The sequence below is a fragment of the Aethalodelphis obliquidens genome, unplaced genomic scaffold (assembly GCF_003676395.1).
Source record: "Aethalodelphis obliquidens isolate GAN/ISIS:26980383/991018 unplaced genomic scaffold, ASM367639v1 scaffold10, whole genome shotgun sequence".
Classification (NCBI taxonomy): Eukaryota; Metazoa; Chordata; class Mammalia; order Artiodactyla; family Delphinidae; genus Aethalodelphis; species Aethalodelphis obliquidens.
The window spans coordinates 7888650-7909288 of NW_020837954.1; the positions used below are offsets into that span (position 1 = coordinate 7888650).

The following is a 20639-nucleotide window of genomic DNA, read 5'->3' on the forward strand; positions in this document are numbered from 1 at the left end:
AGCCGCTTAAATACTGTACAATAAATGCTAGCTAATGGAAAACACAGTACTTCAATCCACACTGCTTCAAGAGAGCTTATATCCAACTGGAAATCAAAAAATGTTTAAATGTTGACAACTTTTTTTTTTTTTTTTTGGCCATACCTCACAGCTTGCGGGATCTTCGTTCCCCCACCAGGAATTGAACCCACGCCCTTGGCAATGAAAGTATGGGGTCTAAACCACTGGACCACCAGGGAATTCCCAAATGTCGACAACTCTTTACGAGAAAACAATATATTCCCTTCATCAATCTTGATATAAAGTATATATGTACATTTTGAGCTTATATAAAACATTTAAAAACACATTTATTCTAAAAATGTAAAATGATACACCTCCTACCTTGATGCACCAAATGCTGTACATGTGAAATACAGCTGTCTAGTTTCAAATGGTATTAGAAAAGGACACTTGCTGGTTAACTGTTCACACCAGTCTGGCAGAGCCCCACTTGCCAATGCCAATGGCTCCTGCAAATTAACAAATAACAATGTCTTAAAGCAATTATGAAAAAAGACAAAAAAGAGTCAATTCTTAACAGGAGAGATGGCGTGAGGTAGAAAAGGAAGGAGAGGCAATACATTCAAAGTCCAACAGATTGAAGAGTTCAAATATCTGGTTTTATTACCTCAATCTGCTGCAAAATTTTTGTTGTGATTTTTTTGCTAGTGAATTCATCTGGTGGAAAAGTAAACTGAGGCTGCTCATCACCTTCTGTAAAAGTAATAAAATTAATAAAAATATAAACTGACTTGCTTTTAAAAATGCCACAGAAACGAAACAAGGCTTCTTACAGACCTTCTTGGGATATTCTTGAATAAGGGTCACTTGCAACTATATACAGAATACGCAGAAGCTGAAGGACATCTTCTACTCCACAAGAATTCTGTCCATTGCCTGCTTTGGCCTGAGGTTGTTCTTTTGTCAAATTAAGAATATCACTACTTTGAAGAGTAGAAATGGCCCCCTGGTTTAACCCAGACTTTGTTCCATGCTCACAAAAATCCTAAAGAAACAATTGGGAAAACTAGCCATTAATCATTTTCAAGAAAAGCAATATATCATCCTATTAGTATTAATGTGAAAAGGCTGGGATTCTTCAAAGAATTGCCTTCTTTTAAAATAAAAACAGTATCATCCAAGTCAAAGCTTAACCAAGCTTTGTTCTAAACAAGAAAATTATCAAAATATAACCACTAAAAGCCACAGTTAAAACTACGTATTTAGATCCAATGCCACAAACCATATTTGAAATTTTACCATTGTCATATTAACAATGTTAATTCAACTTCTTTTTTTTAGTATGTCCCAATGAACTGCTTTTCCTCAAGAATATTTAAAAAGCTGCAAAGCACAAAGCCATTCCCAATCAAAATAGTGTTCTGATGCCAATATATACCTTATATGCAGCTATGAGCTGAGAACAATTTCTGTTTTTCCTAATACTTTTATTAGTGCCAGTTAATTTCCAGTGGCGCAGGAAAGCGGCGTCTGCATTCTTCTGCAGGTAGGTTATCAAGTCATTCTTTGGTAATTCATCAGTGCCAAGATACTGTTCCACATGCTCTATAGACCAACAACCCTACAATAGGAAAAACGAAATGTTGGCCTTTCCTGATTATAAAGTTTATGCTACTTCACATGCATTACATAAGGTAGCTTTAAGATCATGCATTTAACCTAATCTAAAGAATCCCATGTTGGGCTTCCCTGGTGGCGCAGTGGTTGAGAGTCTGCCTGCCGATGCAGGGGACACGGGTTCGTGCCCCGGTCCGGGAAGATCCCACATGCTGCCGAGCGGCTGGGCCTGTGAGCCGTGGCCGTTCAGCCTGCGTGTCCGGAGCCTGTGCTCCACAACGGGAGAGGCCACAACAGTGAGAAGCCCGTGTACCGCAAAAAAAAAAAAAAAAATCCCATGTTGCTGATTTCTCCCTTAATTGTTCAATTGAAACACAGCGTTAGTTTTTCTTTTACTAAGTAGCCAAGAGCAAGACTCATTTCCTAAAAATAACTTACCATTTTTCCATTTTCCTTTTCTTTGTCAGAATCTTTCATTTCTCTGTACATAATTCTAAATATGAAGATATTATTCAAGTTAATTCATAAATCAAATGATTTGTGGTTATTTCTAATAAGCCTTCAATTCTTTAAAAACATGTATGAATGAGGACATTCATTAGCTATATGCTTACATGAAATACTGAACTCAGGGAGAATTTATAAGAAAAAATATTCATTTGTTAAACATAGGGAATAGCGGAAATCATATTCCTGAAAGAGTTATGGTTTATAAATCGAGCATTATTAAGAAAAAGCATGTATCAAACCTAGAACTTTTAAAGATATAAAGTAACATGCCATCTCTTATAACTTTCATACATTGTAAAAATAAAATAAGATGTGTCTGCATCTGTGTCTAGATAGAAAGAAGGATAAGAATAACAAGGACCAAGAGGCGGTTGAGATCAAATTTAATATTCCAATAAAAACTGAAGGACGAGAATGCCATGAAGACCTTCTGTTCTATCTCAGAAAAACCTAGATTACTTTATTGGACATTATCTAAGATTATCAGTGACGTTAAGAGAATATCGGAAAAATAAACTAAGAAAAGTGAAGTTACATAGGATGACTATGATATAATTATTTATAATATTAAATTATATTAAATTATTTATATTATTACATAACAAATATTATTATAGGTAATACTGAGCACCCTCTACATCTCATACAGTACTGAATCTACTTTACATATATTAATTCATTGATTCCTCACAACCACTCTCATTTTACAGATTAGAAAACGAGGTACTAAAATGTTAAATAAATTTGCCCAAGGTCATTGATATTATTTAGTGAATGAATAAATGAATGAACAAAGAGAGGTAGGTTTAACTCACAGACGCCAAAGCAAATAACAGAAAACATTTACTACTTCATACACAATCCCAGTCAAAGAGTTCAACAATTATTACATAAGGAGCTAGTCTAGATTATTTCTAAAGTTCCTCCCAGTTGTAAGCTTTAACCTTTCTCCATCAGGAGTCAGAAATGCTCTTATCTATTCCTGTAAACCAAGAGAACTAAATCTTTTCTGTTCCTATAATACAAAATATAGAAAATATTTCTTGGCTCATACACTATGAAAATATCTACTTAAAACATTAAATTAAAATCTCTTACGTGTATGTTGGCTCCCAAATACGCCTAAGTTTATCTGATTTCACATTGCCGTTACACGACAACTGAAGCAATTTCTGTACATAGTAAAAGATGGTTGATCTGAAATTAGTGAGTGGTAATTCAACTTCACGAGTTGTTCCAAGACCTGTTACTTTCAAAGTGAGGGCTAATCGAGGTGACGGAGTACATTCAACTTCTTCCAAGAGCTCTGAATGAGGTGTTCCTAAAAATATGGAAGACATGAAAAACAATTACACTAAAATAAGCAGTCCAGAAAGAGCACTGCACCAAGAGACAGGTTACATGAAATCTAAACGTTTCTGCCATATATCAGCTACTTAAGATTCTCCTGGGGACTTCCCTGGTGGCAGAGTGGTTAAGAATCCACCTGCCAATGCAGGGGACACGGGTTCGAGCCCTGGTCCCTGGTCAGGGAAGATCCCACATGCTGCGGAGCAACTAAGCCCATGCGCCACAACTGCTGAGCCTGAGCTCTAGAGCCCGCAAGCCGCAACTACTGAAGCCTATGTGCCTAGAGCCCGTGCTCCGCAACAAGAGAAGCCACCGCAACTAGAAGCCCACACATGCGCCCCGGCTCGCCGCAACTAGAGAAAGCCCCTGCGCAGCAACAAAGACTCAATGCAGCCCAAAATAAATAAATATATTTATTTATATATTAAAAAAAACCCTATAGCTAGTGTCAATCTTATTAAAAAAAAAAAGATTCTCCTGGCCTCAATATTTTTGTTTTTATAAAATGGGAAGAATACAGTTAGGTTAAAGACAGTGTACTAGAGAAGAATTTGTACATATAAGAATCTCTACTTTTTATTAGGGTATACGTGAGAATTGTATATTTCAGAACATTTTATTTTTATGAATGAGAAAACTAAAATTATTAATAATACTACATACAGAGAAAACCACATACTCAGTTAAAGACTTATCAACCTTTTGCTTGCATTGAATGAGTCTGTTATGAGGTAAACACACACATATACACACAAATACAATTAGTTTCATACGTATTTAGTGATGTACTCTCTTTTTTTTAATCTCAGGAATCTTCTCCTCATATGATATAGTTTTATAAAGTATTGTTTTATACACTGCATGACATCCCATTGTACTTTAACTGAACCATATCCATTATATAATGAAGGTCATTTCCAATTTTTAAAGAATACCTCTGTAGTCATCTGAGTGCAGAGCCAATACTTCTATAGTACCAATATGTAGTAGTAAAAATATGAAATATATTGCTAAAGAACTCTATCGAAAATCTGTACCTATTTATACTCCCTAGAATAGGTTTTCTTTTTTTTTTTTTGCGGTACGCGGGCCTCTCACCGTTGTGGCCTCTCCTGTTGTGGAGCACAGGCTCCGGAAGCGCAGGCTCAGCGGCCATGGCTCACTGGCCCAGCCGCTCTGTGGCATGTGGGATCTTCCTGGACCAGGGCACGAACCTGCGTCCCCTGCATCGGCAGGCGGACTCTCAACCACTGCACCACCAGGGAAGCCCTAGGTTTTCCTTTTTTTTTTTTTTTTTTTTGCGGTACGCGGGCCTCTCACTGTTGTGGTCGCTCCCGTTGCGGAGCACAGGCTCCGGACGCGCAGGCTCAGCGTCCATGGCTCACGGGCCCAGCCGCTCCGCGGCATGTGGGATCTTCCCGGACCGGGGCACGAACCCGAGCCCGCTGCATCGGCAGGCGGACCCCCAACCGCTGCGCCACCAGGGAAGCCCGGTTTTCCTTTTTGAAGGGACCTTGGAACATCTTGATTCATACTCATTCTCACCATCATACTACATCACATACCTCACATTATACTATAAACTGTACTTATGTTCATATTTAACATAGGTATCTTTTTATCAAGTAATAAGTACACTCCACAGTAACATTTAAGTCTTCTTGAAGGATAATATACTGATTACAATAGCTGACATTTATTGAGACACACATCAGGTACCATGCTAGACACTTTACATATCTCACCTCATTTAAACCTTGTAACTACCTTATCAAACAAGGACTTTATTTTCCCCATATAAGAGATGAGGAAAGCCAGGCTTACACAGATTAGGGGATTTGCCCAGTGTATTAGTTTCCTATTGCTGCTATAACAAATTACCACAACTGAGTGGTTTAAAACAACACAAATATATTATAATTCTAGAGGCCAGAAATCTAAAATGGGTTGGGCAAGGCTTTGTTCCTTTTGGAGGCTCTAGGGAAGAATCCATTTCCTTGCCTTTTCTAGCATCCAGAGTCTTCCCATGTTCCTTGACTCATGGCCCCTCATCACTGTGATTGCTGCTTCCTGTTGTCAAATCTCCTCTGACTCTGACCCTCCTGTTTCTCTCTTATGAGGGCACTGGTGATTACATTGGGCTCACCCAGAAAAACAGGATAATTTCTCCATCTCAAGATCCTTAATCACATCTACAAAGTCTCTTTTCTCACGTTAAGGTGACATATTCACAGATTCTAGAGGTTAGGACCTACGTATCTTTGGGAGGGGGCCATTAGTGTGCCTACCACACCCAAAATAGAGTTGTAAGAGATGGAGCTGGCACTCAGGCTGACTGACTCTGGAGGCCATAACTAAAACCACTATATAGCTTTTCAAAGTAAAAGCTGCATGGGAGTAATGCTTAGCAATTTTGATCCAGTAGAAAACAATACAAATTATCTACCTTTAAATGAGTCCTTGCTTTAAAGTTTATACAAATGTAAAACACAGTGTGTTTTTAAAATACTATAATTTTATAGCCAAGACATGGAAGCAACCTAAATGTCTATGGACAGATGAATGGATAAAGATGTGGTGTGTATATATACACAATGGAATACTACTCAGCCATAAAAAAGAATGAAATAATGCCATTTGCAGCAACATGGACAGACCTAGAGATTATCATACTAAGTGAAGTAAGTCTGACAGAGAAAGACAAATACTGTATATCAGTTATAATGTGGAATCTAAAATGTGATACAAATGAACTTATTTATGAAATAGACACAGACTCACAAATACAGAAAACAAATTTATGGTTACCAAAGAGGAAAGGTGGTGGGGGAGGGATAAATTAGGAGTTTGGGATTAACAGATACAAACTACTACATATAAAATATAAACAACAAGGTCCTACTGTATAGCACTGGAAACTATATTCAATATCCTGTAATAAACCATAATGGAAAGAATATGGAAAAGAATACGTATATGTATAACGGGATCACAGTGCTGTAAACCAGAAACTAACACAACATTGTAAATCAACTATACTTCAATGAAAAATAAAATAAAATACTGTAATTTGCTCCTTTTAAAAAAGTCTGTATTTTTTTTAAGGATGCATGGCTGATATATAGTTTCTCCTGAAACCTTTTACTTATAACCTGCATATACAAGTAGTACCCTACTTTTTAAAACTATACAGTACTGGGCTTCCCTGGTGGCGCAGTGGTTGAGAGTCCGCCTGCCGATGCAGGGGACGCGGGTTCGTGCCGCGGAGCGGCTGGGCCCGTGAGCCATGGCCGCTGGGCCTGCGCGTCCGGAGCCTGTGCTCTGCAGTGGGAAAGGCCACGGCGGTGAGAGGCCCACGTACCGCAAAAACAAAAACAAACAAAAAAAACTATACAGTACTACTTTATTTGGTACCTATTAAAATTAAATCACAAAAACTAAAATATAGTATACCTGGGGGTGGAATTTCTAGATCAGTTGTCTGCTGGACATTAGTACGACCAGGTCTAGGATCAAAAGCAGGAACCAAAGCTGAAAACTGCCGCTTTAGTACATAATCATCATCCCATGTTCTCCGGCGTCCCCCTTTAGTTTCATACTCTTCTTCTTCCTATTAAAATAAAATTCCACGTACAAACATTAAAAGGTAAAACTCTTCATTATTGCTAAAGTGATATGCTATCTATAAAATAAGGTATATGTCAAATACTTCTCTCTATAGGTATTACATGTTCTTATTCAACCATATTTCTTAAGCACAATATAAGCCAAACATGTAGATACATAAATTTCTTACTGATTTAAGTTTATGAAAAGTAAGTCACTGTATGGTTAAAATTTCAAGAGTCACACATCTGGTAATAAAGCTAAATGAAAAGTCAAAAAAAGATAAGTAGCTTTAGTGATGGTTACACAAATTTATACATGTGATAAAATGACAAAGAACCATACACACACATTGGACCAATGCCAGCTTCCTGGTTTTGATACTGTACTCTAATTATGTAAGATGTAACCACTGGAAGAAACTGGACAAAGGGCACACAGGACCCTTCGATCTTTGCAACTTCCTGTGAATGTATAATTATTTATAAATAGGCTGTTTTTTTAAAAAAAGTGTAAACTGTATTACATACTGAATTACATACAAAACAGATACAGTGCTTGGAAGTTGCTTTAAATTACTATGGGGCAAATAGTTCAAACAAGTTCGACAAAGTGTTGATCTGTCAAATGATGGGTTCTTGGGGATTCATTGCACTATTCTTTCTACTTCTAGCATGTTTGAAAAATTCCATAATAAAAGTTTTTTTAAGGAACATTTTCTCCTCTCCTTCACTTTTTGTATCAACAAAAAAGAGATCAACGAATTGTAAATATTGTAAATGTCTGATGTAGTAATTTTTAAATAAGAATTATCTATATACTTAAATGTACACATATAGACCCCCCATATTTTGAACACTTAATTGAAATTAACCTTTATAACAAATCAAACTGACATTTGACAGCTCTGGAACCAGAATGTCTGGGTTTTTATCCTGGATCCAAAACTTCTATGTATGATCTTTAGTAATCATGAGGCAGGAGATACATGGGCTCCAGGCTAGGCATTTAAAACTGGTCTCCTGTTTACATTTCTTGGGACGAGAAAAAGACGGGCTTCAGGCTGGACACTTACAACTAGCCTCCTGTTTGCAATTCCTGAGACAGGAGATAGGTGGGCTTCAAGGTTAGATATTTAAAACCAGCCTCCTGTTTGTAATTCAAAACAGAAATAACAATAGAAACAGGGTAAATATCCAGGCTTTGTCTCCTGAGGACACTCTAAGATAACTGTCACAGCAGGGACAGAGAGGGGCTAATCCCTGTTTGAGTAAAGATCAAGAGGTCACATATTTCCCATCCTTGGGGCAAGGGAGACACTGCACATGCGCAGAAAGGCTCCTTGGGGGTCAAAAAGGAGGAGGCACCACCCCATAATATGTGATGAGGAGGCACCACCCCATAATATGTGATGCCAAGGCCCTCCATAGGCCTCTGGGCTGGAATCCATCTTGGAAAAAAGTAGCGCACACATGTTGGAGAGGGCCCTAGGGCAGGGCAGGTGTGGAAACAGAAACCAGGTAATTGGCTAAGGATAAACAAAGACCCGGAAGACCTGCCCTATATAAATGACTTAACCACCGATTTACTACTTTAAAGAGGGGGGACTTTAGGGGGGACGCCCACACCCTTTCTCTCCAGGTGTGAATCTCTGCCTTGCTTCTGTCTTAATTAAACAAACTGTTTCTCTGTGTTCTCTCCCACTTGTCTGCTGTGTCTCTAATAATAAACTTTGTACCTGTTTTTACAGTTTTTGCCTCCTTAAGAAATGCATTTTTCAACGGGGGCAAGAGCCAGGGAAAATTTGCTTCTAGCTTCTAGTCCCTGCTGGTCTGGTGGCTAGGATTCCTGGTTTTCATCCAGGCTACCCAGGTTCAATTCCTGGGCAGGGAACTAACACCTTGCTTCAAGCCACGGCTCACTGCTGCCTCTCCAAGGTCAATCACTTCACCTGAAAATTGGGTTTTCAGGTGAAAACCCAAAGGGTTGTTGAAAGGACCGAATTAGTTAATACACATAAACAGTGCCTAGCACCTAATTAATGATAAATGTTAGTTAATAGACTAATACTTCTATTACTCTACTATGAAAACTTAGAAAGTAGCTATTAACCATTTTAGTATATGTTTACTGCCACCCAAAGGCCAAGATGAGCAGGTTTCAAGTAAGAAATTCCTGTATGCATATGGTAGAGCAATCATGGACTCTATCTGGACTATGGAACCCAAGCAGTTGGGCAAGTTTCTTTTTGTTAACTCTATTTAGTAGCTTCCTGCCCTCACCCTGCCCCTGCTGTATATTTTTCTAGGCATTTTAGTTTGTGCTTTACTGTGAAAAGGGAAAAAAATACACTGTAGAGAACGTAAACATGAAGATATTACCTGCTCCCCAATAGGTCGGCTCCCCGCTCCAGCTGGGACCTGTGGTAGCTGTGAGGTGACAGCATGGTGTGTTACATCAGAGCGGGAGCCAGCTCGACGCTGCAGGGATGGACGTCTCAGAATCTGATACAGAAAATGTAAAGAGACATGTCTAATTATCTGACCCATATATATCTCTATTCAGCCTTGACCTGAACTATAAACCTATATTACCAAAACTGTCATTAGAAAACTTCATATTCATTAGCCATGTACATAAAAGTTACAAAGTGAATGTTTTAAATTCATCATGCATCATATACTAACCTTCACAAGAAATGTGCTAATATTCTATATGTTTTCTAAGCCAGATATACTAAAAGCATTTTTTGGAGTTCTCCACCCCACTATAACTCAACTTATGAAAAAACATGTTTTAATCTAGTAACATTTTATAAAGGGAAATAAAAATTATACAAGAAGTTAAAATAAAAGGCATTTTCAGGCAATAGTTCAATTTGAAGACAATCACAGTTATCAAACACTAAGATTTCTGGATCATACTGCCTAAGCTTGGGTCCTACTTTTCTACTTAACTCTAAATGATAAGGGCAAATTATGTTTTCTATGTCTCTGTCTCATAGGTTCTGTGTAAGGACTGATGAGATAACATGCAGATACTGCTTACAAAACAGTAGGTACCAAAAATTTCTAAGTATAACTATTGTGGAAGAACCGTGAAAATTATATTCTTTAGGATTAGTGCAGTTCTTCACACTTTAAAACCTGTGAAAACATCAGGTGTGATATAGTGTTTTTCAACTATGACCAATTTATTTTCTTTCAAAAAATGTCATAAATGCTCAGATTAAAAGTGCTTTTCTTAATTAACCACATTTTTCATACTGGTGCCATATCGCTTGCTTCAAAGTTTAACCAGGACTTTGCTTTTCCTCTCCTCATTTCAGTTATTAACATCCTGTCTTAGTTGAGAGAATGGGGGACTCTCTCTACCATAACCTCCTCGTATTCTTGGTCCTCCTGATTGTCGTCTTCATTTTCATCATCTTCCTCATCTGGCTCCGGCAAGTCCTCATCATCATCTAGCTCAGCTAGCAGAGTACTGGCACGGCAGCTATCAAGGAAATCTAGAAAACAAAGCCAACGATCTTCCTCTTAACAGAATTAACAAAGCATAACAAAGTAACTTTGCGTATTGATTTTTCTTTTTTTTTTTTTTTGCGGTATGCGGGCTTCTCACTGTTGTGGCCTCTCCCATTGACGCGCAGCCTCAGCAGCCATGGCTCACGGGCCCAGCCGCCCCGCGGCATGTGGGATCTTCCCAGACTGGGGCACGAACCCGTGTCCCCTGCATCGGCAGGCGGACTCTCAACCACTGCGCCACCAGGGAAGCCCCGTGTATTGTTTTTATAATACAAAGGTAAAATGCCAAAGGGACAAGTATAAAGGCCACATCTAGTACTGACACTCTTCTACCACCACACATAAAGGATGAGTAACAATGGTAAATAGTCACAAGCATGGCAGAAAACAACATGGGATAAAGGATGGTCATAAACTAAGTCTGTATCTACAAAATCATTTTTAAAAAGGTCAACAATATGCGGTATGTTAAAAAATAAAAACAATCCTATCATTATTCTCTGCACAAGTCACAGGAAACATAAAACGTGGAAAGTGAACACTGGAATCATTCGCTCTGTCAACAATTATCTGTTGAGTACCTACTATGTGCCACGAATTCCGTTAGCCACCAGGTATATGCAGTTGTAAACAAAATAAACGGGGTCTGAGCCCCCATGGAGTTTACAGGGCAGAGAGGCATTTAAAGGTAAACAAATGAACACATAAATATAAACTGTGAAAGATCTTATGAGGGAAAAAAACAGAATTAAGTCGATCAGAGAGACCTGAGTTTATCTATGTGACTGGGGAGATACTTAATGATAATGACTACTTAAAGATAATGTCTATTTACTATGGAATAATGTTAGGTACCATCTTTCATATTATGCAAATTATCTAGCACATAAAAAAGTTCAATAAACTTGAATCCCTTTTGTCTCCCTCCTTCTTAGGATCTCTTCCCTTCACCCTTCAGTAAAGAGAAGGTCAAATTTACATTGCCCCACATCAATGAAGATGCTGAGAAACTGTTCCCCACAGGAACTGAAAACAAAAAGAGGAATAATGGGTCTAAAACAAGGTAAGTTTTTACTGGATCTGGAATTAAAAAAACTTCTATGGATAAGAAGACAGTATAGTAGTATATACTCTATATTCCAAAAAAACATCCAGAAAACAATTTGTAATTATTTAGTAGAAACTTGCATTTGTAAATTTCTGAACCAAATATAATTTTTTAAGTCTAATAATTATATAGGACTAAGAATTCAATGCCTTTTACTGTGACTTGCCATTGCTTATGAGACATATTCTGATTTCAGAATATTCACAGCTAAATTGGCAACATTTTTTCCTTAGTGACATAAGATAATCATAATTAACGGCATCTTAAATTTGACAAAATATATTACCCCTAACATACGTAAAGTGCCATCCTGCAATTTAGGCAGTGGTTCTCATGAACATGATGTGGTAGTATACAAAATAAATCAATTCCACTTTTTGGTTTATTTTTAAAGGAAAAAAAAAATATATGTATATATAAATTCCACCTCCTATATGTTACAATTCACTGAAGTCAGAGGTTTGTTTAACTCATCTTCCCTTTTTTTATCAGAGTATAAGAATATTATATATACATATATTTTCAAAAAGCTCCTTATTTTATATATTTGACCATATTACAGAATCAAATCATTTCCCTCAAAGTTTGCATATATAGAAATTATTTTATAAGGCAGATGTTACTCTGATCCTTCATATAGCAGCACTCAAAGAGTCCTCCAGTTTTAGAAATGTAGAAAAGGAAATTTTAACCACCAAAGAATAATTTTTAAAAGGCAACCAGTAGCCCTAACTCTTCAATATTCTTTCCCACTAGCATACCCACAACTTTCTTAACCTTCACATGATTTAGAACTAAAGCTTAAAGTTAACATATTAACAGGGAGAAGCAGAAGGCCTCCATGAGAAAAACGAAAGTAGAAAAGTTTATTCAGTGAATTTACAATACTTTGGTGTAACAATCATCATCATTTTACCATATACATATTTAATAGCTAAAGTAGAAACAGAGAGATGTAATACTTTTCCTAAAACCATAGAACATCAGATGCAATTCCTGGCTTGGAATAGGAGAGGCCAGTCTCAGACAAGAAGAGGAAAACATATTAAAATGATGTATACATAAAATAGTACTTAAAATATATCTTCACATAAATTTTCTTTTATTTTAAATTAACGAAAGTAATTTTGAAAAAAGAACAGGTGATCAAGGATGTATGATAAAAGGTATTCTAAAACAATAGGAATTTACCCTAAGGAAATACACAAAAATACAATTCAAGGATGCTCATTCATAACAGTGTTGATGGTACTGAAAAGCTGTAGCTTAAATATCCAAAATGGGGGATTTATTAAATAACGATCATACAAACAGAGGAATATTTGGCAGCCATTTCATATGTTGTAGAAACTCATCGAACAATATGAAAATATTTCACAATGTACTGAGTGAAAAGAGCTTTCTGCAAAGGACAGAATCCCTTTTTGTTTAAAAAAACAAAAACCAGAAGAACATATATATCAAATGATATGTATTAAATGACAACAGTGGTTGTCTCTGGAAGGTATGAACTAGATGATTTTATCTGCTTCTATATTTCCTTTCTATAAAAAGTTTTACTTTTCTAATAAGATAAAATAAGATGATCAAAAACATATATTTTAATTGAATCAAACGGTTTTATCACTGACTACATACCATGGAAGCTATAATAATGTATAAAACCCCTAAGCAAAATTAATTCATCTGAAAAAAATTCAAATGTTACCTAAATAAAGAATAATTCCCAAAAGACTTTGGTAATAGTTGTGATATTGTGATTTACAATAAAATAAATTTGGTCTTCGCCTCTGTTCTAGGCACTGAGTTCCTAAAACTCTTGGAATTTCCTAAGAGATAAGAGCAATAGAGGTGTCTTTTGTTATTCATAACCAGAGTTGGTTTGATGAGACTTTTAAAAAGCCCTAAGGTAATCTAGGGATGGAACTGGTTGTTAGTGGAACCAACCACAAGTAGAGGGTTGGAACTTTCATCCCACCCCTTAGACCTCTGAGGAGAGGAGCTGGAGGTTGAGTCACCAATGGCCAATAATTTAATTAATGGTGCCTAAATCATGAAGCCTCAAAAAAAACCCCAAAAGGCTGGGGTTCAGAAAGCTTCCAGGTTGGTGGACATGAACACACTGACAGACCAGGAGGGTCCCTAAACTCCATGGGGACAGAAGTTCCTGTGCTTGGGACCCTTCCAGACTTCACCCTATGCATCTCTTCCACCTGGCTGTTCTGAGTTATATCTCTCTCTCTTTTTTTTTTTTTTTTGGCCGAACCACGCGGCTTGTGGGATCTTCGTTCCCCAACCAGGGATCGAACCCTGGGCCTCAGCAGTGGAAGCACAGAGTCCTAACCACTGGACCGCAAGGGAATTCCCTATATATCCTTTTTATAATAAACCAGTAACCCAGTAAATAAAATGTTTTCCTGAGTCCTGTGAGCCACTCTAGCAAATTAATCCAACCCAAAGATGGAATCATGGAAACTTCCAATTTATAGCCAGTCAGTCAGAAGCACAGATGACAATCTGGACTTGTGATTAGTGTTGTGGAACTAAGACTTTAACCTGCGGGATCTGATACTATCTCCAGGTAGGTAGGTAGTGTCAGAATTGAGTTAAATTTTAAGACATTGAGCTGATGTGGGAAAAGTTCACACACATCTGGTGCTAACGACATGCCAGAAGTGAAGCATTCTATGAGTATTAAAAGTACAGGAGACACATAGGAGAGTTTTTCCTCTTACATTACAACATACAGGAACTATCAATTGACAAAGCTTATTAATCTATCACACTCTTTCTTCTCTGATAAAGGTATCAAATATCTCTGTTATTATGGTTCTTCTAATAAAACTTCACTAGTGACAAAAGGCAAAAAAAGGATGACACACAAAAAGTTCCTAGACGTCTTTTACAATCAGATAATTTCTTAACAGTCCTGCATATCACTGTGAGTTTTTTCATCATATATGAAGCTGCCACATTTGTAAGAAGAGAGAATTATCCTTTTCTAATCAAAGGTTAAAAATAACCAAGGAGAAAAAGGTAATAAAAGCGTCGCTATACAAATATCTAAATATTGTAAACTATAACTTACCATATAAGGAATATTCTGCTTCCTGACCTGTGTCACTCTCACTGGAGGTGGATGTGAGGCTGGTGGTCAAGGTATTACTTAATGACTGACCAACTGATAAAGCTGTTGTTGCTGTAGCTACATTGCTGCTGCTAGTGACACTGGATGTTGACATAGTCACTGTTGATGTGGTACCAGGTGTGGTCAAATTAGGGAAACTCTGAGCACCCATAAGAGGAGAAGCTAAAGATAAAAATGAAGCAAATTAGTACAAAAAGGGAGGATTATATAAACCTTAGAAAAACTACGTTGTATATTTAGGAAAAAGAATGAGGTCATGAAACACCAATTATTAAAAGGCTGAAAAGCAACAACTTTGGGAACCCAACTGAAATCCAACTAAAAATTCTTATTTTTTTTATAGCATTATTGTTTTTCAAAATGTTAAGCCTAGCTTTTTAAATAAGTGAAACAGGCAATGAAATAACTCCCAATGTTATTTTCCAAGGGAATTACTTTGACCCACTGGTAGCTTTAATTAGAATTAAAAACTTTCAGAAGCTAATATCAATTCAGGACCTAAGTAAAAGCTATGCCAATATTACGCTCTGATTTAAATTGACTTTGATGATATTTAATAGTCATCTATTTCCTCTTGCAACCATACTTAACAATGTATCACAGAAGAGTGAAAAACAGAAGTGTGTTATTATTTAGAATAAGAGGTTCTTTATCACACCTGATCAGAATTCTTAAAATATCACAGTTCTATAGAACTTAACCTCATATTCCTGAAGTGCTAAATTTGACACAGTTGTATCTAACATGGTTAATGATCTAGTTAAAGACTGAAGCCAGAATCCACTTGAATAGATCCTACTTTGCATCCCTCCGAGTGGAAAAAGCATTGGGTTCCATAAGGAAAAGCTCACTTACTTGCTGTGCTCATCACATTCCTCCCCAAAGTATTAGTGTTGTTATCACTGCTGCTTCGGCTTAGATTCATGTTGTTCGTGGCATTAGTCCGTGCTATGTTTGCCACTCTCCTTACAAAACTCTCCAAGCTAGATGTTTCTCTTGAGGACAGGTTAGGAACACTTGCACTAGAGCTCATAGGGGCCCCAGCAGCTAACAAAGAACTCACTGATAGTCTGTTACTTGCTGAAGAGCTAAGGGGCCGTTGTGAAGCTGCTTCTTTATTAGTTAACTCAGATACTGAACTAACATCAGGAGAACTAACACTAACAATTCCCATGGATATTGCACCAGACTCCCCAGGAGCACGAACAGAACTATCAGGGCCTAACTTTCTTTCAGCATTTTCACTTCCCATTTCCGTTGTTAAGGTGCTGGTACTTGCACTGGAAGATGACCCTACTTCTGTTTGAGGGACGTTTTCAGCAGATGAAAGAACAACAATTGGTTCATGGACATCAGCTCCTGAAACTATACTGTGTTCCATTACAATTTCTGATCTCCGTTCCGTTTTGGTCGAACCCAAGCTGATGTCGCTGCTACTGGCCACGCTACACACAGAACTGCTGCTTCCTTTTCTACTTGAGGAGCCTGCAGCAGCAGATGTCTTGTCTGGACAGTTGTTTTTCACCAAGCTGCTCCATGATTGCGTTGTGCCTGAAACAGTGGATGAAACAGGTTTGGGTGATGCCACTGTATCAGGGTCGTACCCTGGTGCAAGCTTGAGGTCAAATTTTCCTTCTGCGCCCATACGGTAAGAGTTTGAGCCACCAGCATCCCAGGTGACATCAATCCAGCCTGGAAAGGGACAGGAGTTTGTGAGACCCAGCAGAAAGCAGATAGGAGCGTGTCAGACAGTAGCTCCACAATATGGGATCAGCTTTTCATCAGTGCTGCACTTCTCTGAATTTCTAGTCATCTAAGGTCTGCTAACTAAAATTAAATCCTTTCTTCTATTTCTCTTATTTCTGAACTGTTTGTTCTGGTGATGCTTAATGTAAGGGTCATGTTTACATCTATTGGGGTATCTTTTAAGGGGAAGAACTGTTAAAAATTGTAAAAAGACTGATAAAAATGGTAAAATGTTACAACTTCAGCAAGTATAGATGAAATCTAAGTAAAAGCTTTTTCAGTTGCTAAATATGATTATGTGGTCAAATGTTATTTATAGAAAAAAGTGCTAGCTTAACCATTAATTTCTAAGTTTGGGCTAAATCCTATAATTGAGACAAAATATTCATATATCACTGTAGAAATTCTAGGTCACTATAGTTCAAATAACACTAAGTTAGCATTTCGGTTGTGTTCTCAAAGTTCAGTGGTTATTTGGTTCTCTTATGATTAAGTTTAATAAATTTGAATAAGCGCAGAAAATTCTAAAACCAAAATTTTAAAAGTATGCTAGGCTCTTTTATTAGATAGAACCTATGTGATAAAGCTAATAACGTGAAAAGAACTAACGAGAATAACAATATTAAATCTATGTTTACTTATGCTTGGAAAATGATACTTATTCTTTTTTATAAATGGTAATTAACTTCCAAAAATAAAACAAATTGCCTATTAGAAAGAAAATTAATAGAAATTTTACAATCTTATTTTAGTGCTATAAGCTAACTACTTCAGAGGAAAAAAAACACATAAAAATATTTATTTTTGCAAAGTGCTAAGTCTTTATAAAGTTTAAATAAAAGTACTTTACCCATACACACACATACTCCCGTGCATGCGCACACGCACGCACACACATGCCCAGTTCATATAAGTGTACGATGAGGCTCAGAGGGGTTTAAGTAATACTGAATTACCTGTGGGCATTATCTGCATACAAGTTGTTTGAGAGGAAACTGACTGCCCCAAATCTACATAATCTAGTTTAGATGACATTTCAATTGCCTCAATTTATTCTGTATGCTGAAATAACCTCTGAAGAACCAACATTTAACTATCTCTTCTGCAACATGGAAAAGCGTGAGAAAAGGAAAAGTTCAAAAACATATCCCAATCCCAAATAAAAATTACATTTGTATTGTATTAACTGGTCCCAAAATATACTGATAACTTATTTCATAGTACTTATCAAAATCTGTAACTGTAAATTTATCTGTTTTACCCAGAAAGCAGGGGGTCATACTTTTTTGTTGACCATTGTGTATCTGAAGTCTAACGAAGTACCTTTACATAGTAGGCACTCATATTTGTGGAATAAATTAAAAAATGGGTATTCCTACCAACATAAAGATTCTTTAGAAAGGAAAGAGCTTTAATTGATATAGCATAGAAAAATAACTCAAAACTGTAAACCATTCATATTATGCTTGAGAATGTGTTTAAACTGATCACTCAGAAAGGGTACATACACACTATCCCTAAGTGTAAAGATACAAAACTCTGAACTCCTCTTATACTCAAAAGATAGATTAAAAAGATAGAATTAGTAATAACTAGCCATTATTAGAAATGGTTAGCTTAAGTATTTGAAAGCTAAGAACCCTCTATGGCATAAGGGTTTTAAGGTATGACTTCGTTACATTTGTCAAATCAGTAAAATAAGCCTTTCTTACATGCTAAATTCTGAAATTAAGATTCCAGTTGCTTCACTTGACTCCCGCCCAAGAAAAATACGCTGTATTCACATATCTCTAACTAGCTCACACACTTAAAAGTCAAATAATTTAGGGGGAATAGACTGTTAACTAAGTATCATTAAGATGCCTAAAAACAAGAATATTGGAAATTTCTGAGTTGAATGGGACTATTATTATTCAGCTATTATTTTTTTTTAATCAATTTTGGCAGCTACGTACATGCTCACTCACTATAAACCTGCTATCATGACAGTGATCTGCAATTAGGGTATGACTATACAGAAATGCATTTAGTAACGTAATTTAAGGAACAGAATCTTAAGCGTAATAAAACCAAAAATAGTTTAAGTAAATAAATGCCTTTATCACATAGTTAAGATATCAAATGTTAGTCATTCTCCTAAGCATTGTCACTTTTATTATGTCTCTTTCAATATTTGGTGTAAGTTGAGAATATAAACATTTTACTCTTCTTTTTTTTTAATGCTAGGCAAAATTCATAAGAACCCACTACTGGTTAGGCAAATTATCCACTAATAAGTGAGTCTTTTAAGTTATAAAAAAAAAATCTAGCCACTATAGTTGCTTCTGGGAGTTAAAAGCAATTTAAGTGGGTATGGACTTCTTTAAAATCTACAGATCAAAAGTTAAAAATGAACTTGATTTTAAACAATAACCCCTACCCCAAGGAAAAACTGGTAGACTGTGAAACATTGTAAAATATCTTATAGTTAACTAATAAATGAAAAGTCTACAATTTTTGTTCGATGCTTTACTGGAAAATATTTAACTATAAATGTTAATGCTTTTTCTTCTATGTGACTCATAATTGAACAAAAAATTCTGCCCTGATTCTTGTCAAGCCAACAATATAAAGAAAAGCATAAGAAATTAAGATAAAAATCAATGGAAACTTATGAATAATAAACTAAAAAAACATAAAAACAGCAGAAAATGTGTCTTTAGGGTATTCACCTTATACTAGCTTATTAATTACTTCAAAATATTAGCAATAAGTTTTGAGTCAAAACCTAAGAATTAAAAATTTTTCCTATTTCTAAATAAATGATTTTTCCCATTTTTAACATAAAACCAATAAATCAGTTCTTCTACTTAGTCCTGGAACATTTAGTCAATTTATAAATTACCCCAAAGTAACTAAAGAAAAATATTTTGTTATTTAAATACTCGATTTCTACACTACAAATGCTAAGCACCTACTCACCATTATGCAGTTCTCCTGTGACGGTGCCTTCTCCCTGTGGGCTGCCATCCTGATCCCGCCATTTCCAATCAAGGCCTCTGATCACACGAGCCCCTGGAACCATGTACTTCAGTACCTGGGAGCGTACTAGACGTCTCTGTCTTCTAAGGTTAGCTTCTGCTTCCTTAGCTGCTTTTCCTGTAAGGTAGAAATTAGAGAAATATAAACAAAGTCGCTTTTTATAAATATAATTGTTTTAGTAAGTTAGAAAAACCTACTCTCATCTCTTTACCTAGCTGATCTTCACATACTCCATTTACAGTGCCATAAAGTTCAAATCCAGATAGTGAGAGATAATGGGTTTGGCCACTAGCATTCTTCCCCATCTGTTTAATTCTCACATGTCGCCACCCTTGTTTCTCATCCTTCGGTGGATCAAGAGGCCAGGTGGCTGTTGACCTGTGAATGTATTAGGGAAAATATTATGTAATGTTTTAAACATATGAAAAAGATGTTTAAGGTGGTGAAGATTTTGTTACATAATAGAAAACTATATGAAAAGTAAACTAACTTTCATGTTCAGTCAACGGTTTGTTACACAAGAATCAAGAAATCAAAGGAGAAAAATAGCAGTAAAGAAAATAAATTAAAAATGAAATGTGTAAATGTATATTATTAATTTGACTCATAACACTAAATGACTTATGAATAATAAAATACAAAGAAACAAGACCAGAAATTTTATGAATAACAATGTTTTTATGATGAAAAACATTTTTAAATTTTTGCAAAATTTTAAATGATATACTAAAATATTAACTTTAAAGCTTGAAAATATTACCTATTAATCATGTTAAGAAGCTCCTTCCATACTACATCACATACAGAAAAGTAATTTAACTCTACACTCTACTCCTCAAAATGTGCCACAATGTACAATTAAACTTTATTAGAACTAAATTTTTTAGAAATATAATGCTGACTTTTTGTCCTTAAAAGAAAATATATGATCAATATATAAAATTTAGGAAAACAGATACATAAAATAAGAAAAATCAATAGTCACTGTTAATTTGTCAAACATTCA

The 20639-nt window shown here is 36.2% G+C and overlaps 2 protein-coding genes across 6 annotated transcripts in view; one reads left to right on the plus strand and one right to left on the minus strand.

Annotated features, from left to right (window-relative positions):
- Positions 1 to 12449, plus strand: part of AP4S1 (adaptor related protein complex 4 subunit sigma 1) — an 83245-nt gene extending 70796 nt beyond the window's left edge. Inside the window, exon 6 of the mRNA XM_027111024.1 lies at positions 11546 to 12449. The gene's annotated coding sequence lies outside the window, so the exon portion shown is untranslated. The remainder of the gene's footprint in view (positions 1 to 11545) is intronic.
- The window catches only part of HECTD1 (HECT domain E3 ubiquitin protein ligase 1), a 91451-nt gene that overhangs the window by 9122 nt on the left and 61690 nt on the right, over positions 1 to 20639 (minus strand). For 2 of the 5 annotated variants that reach the window (XM_027110991.1, XM_027110994.1), the window contains 13 exons: positions 19845 to 20011; positions 19574 to 19750; positions 15722 to 16558; positions 14807 to 15028; positions 10461 to 10594; positions 9468 to 9590; positions 6934 to 7090; positions 3229 to 3451; positions 2059 to 2113; positions 1442 to 1624; positions 841 to 1048; positions 671 to 756; positions 385 to 512 (listed from right to left, as the gene is read on the minus strand). In XM_027110991.1, coding sequence (XP_026966792.1) covers positions 385 to 512; positions 671 to 756; positions 841 to 1048; positions 1442 to 1624; positions 2059 to 2113; positions 3229 to 3451; positions 6934 to 7090; positions 9468 to 9590; positions 10461 to 10594; positions 14807 to 15028; positions 15722 to 16558; positions 19574 to 19750; positions 19845 to 20011 — 2700 coding nt within the window. The remainder of the gene's footprint in view (positions 1 to 384; positions 513 to 670; positions 757 to 840; positions 1049 to 1441; positions 1625 to 2058; positions 2114 to 3228; positions 3452 to 6933; positions 7091 to 9467; positions 9591 to 10460; positions 10595 to 14806; positions 15029 to 15721; positions 16559 to 19573; positions 19751 to 19844; positions 20012 to 20639) is intronic. The other 3 variants (XM_027110993.1, XM_027110992.1, XM_027110995.1) reach the window with 3 other exon arrangements.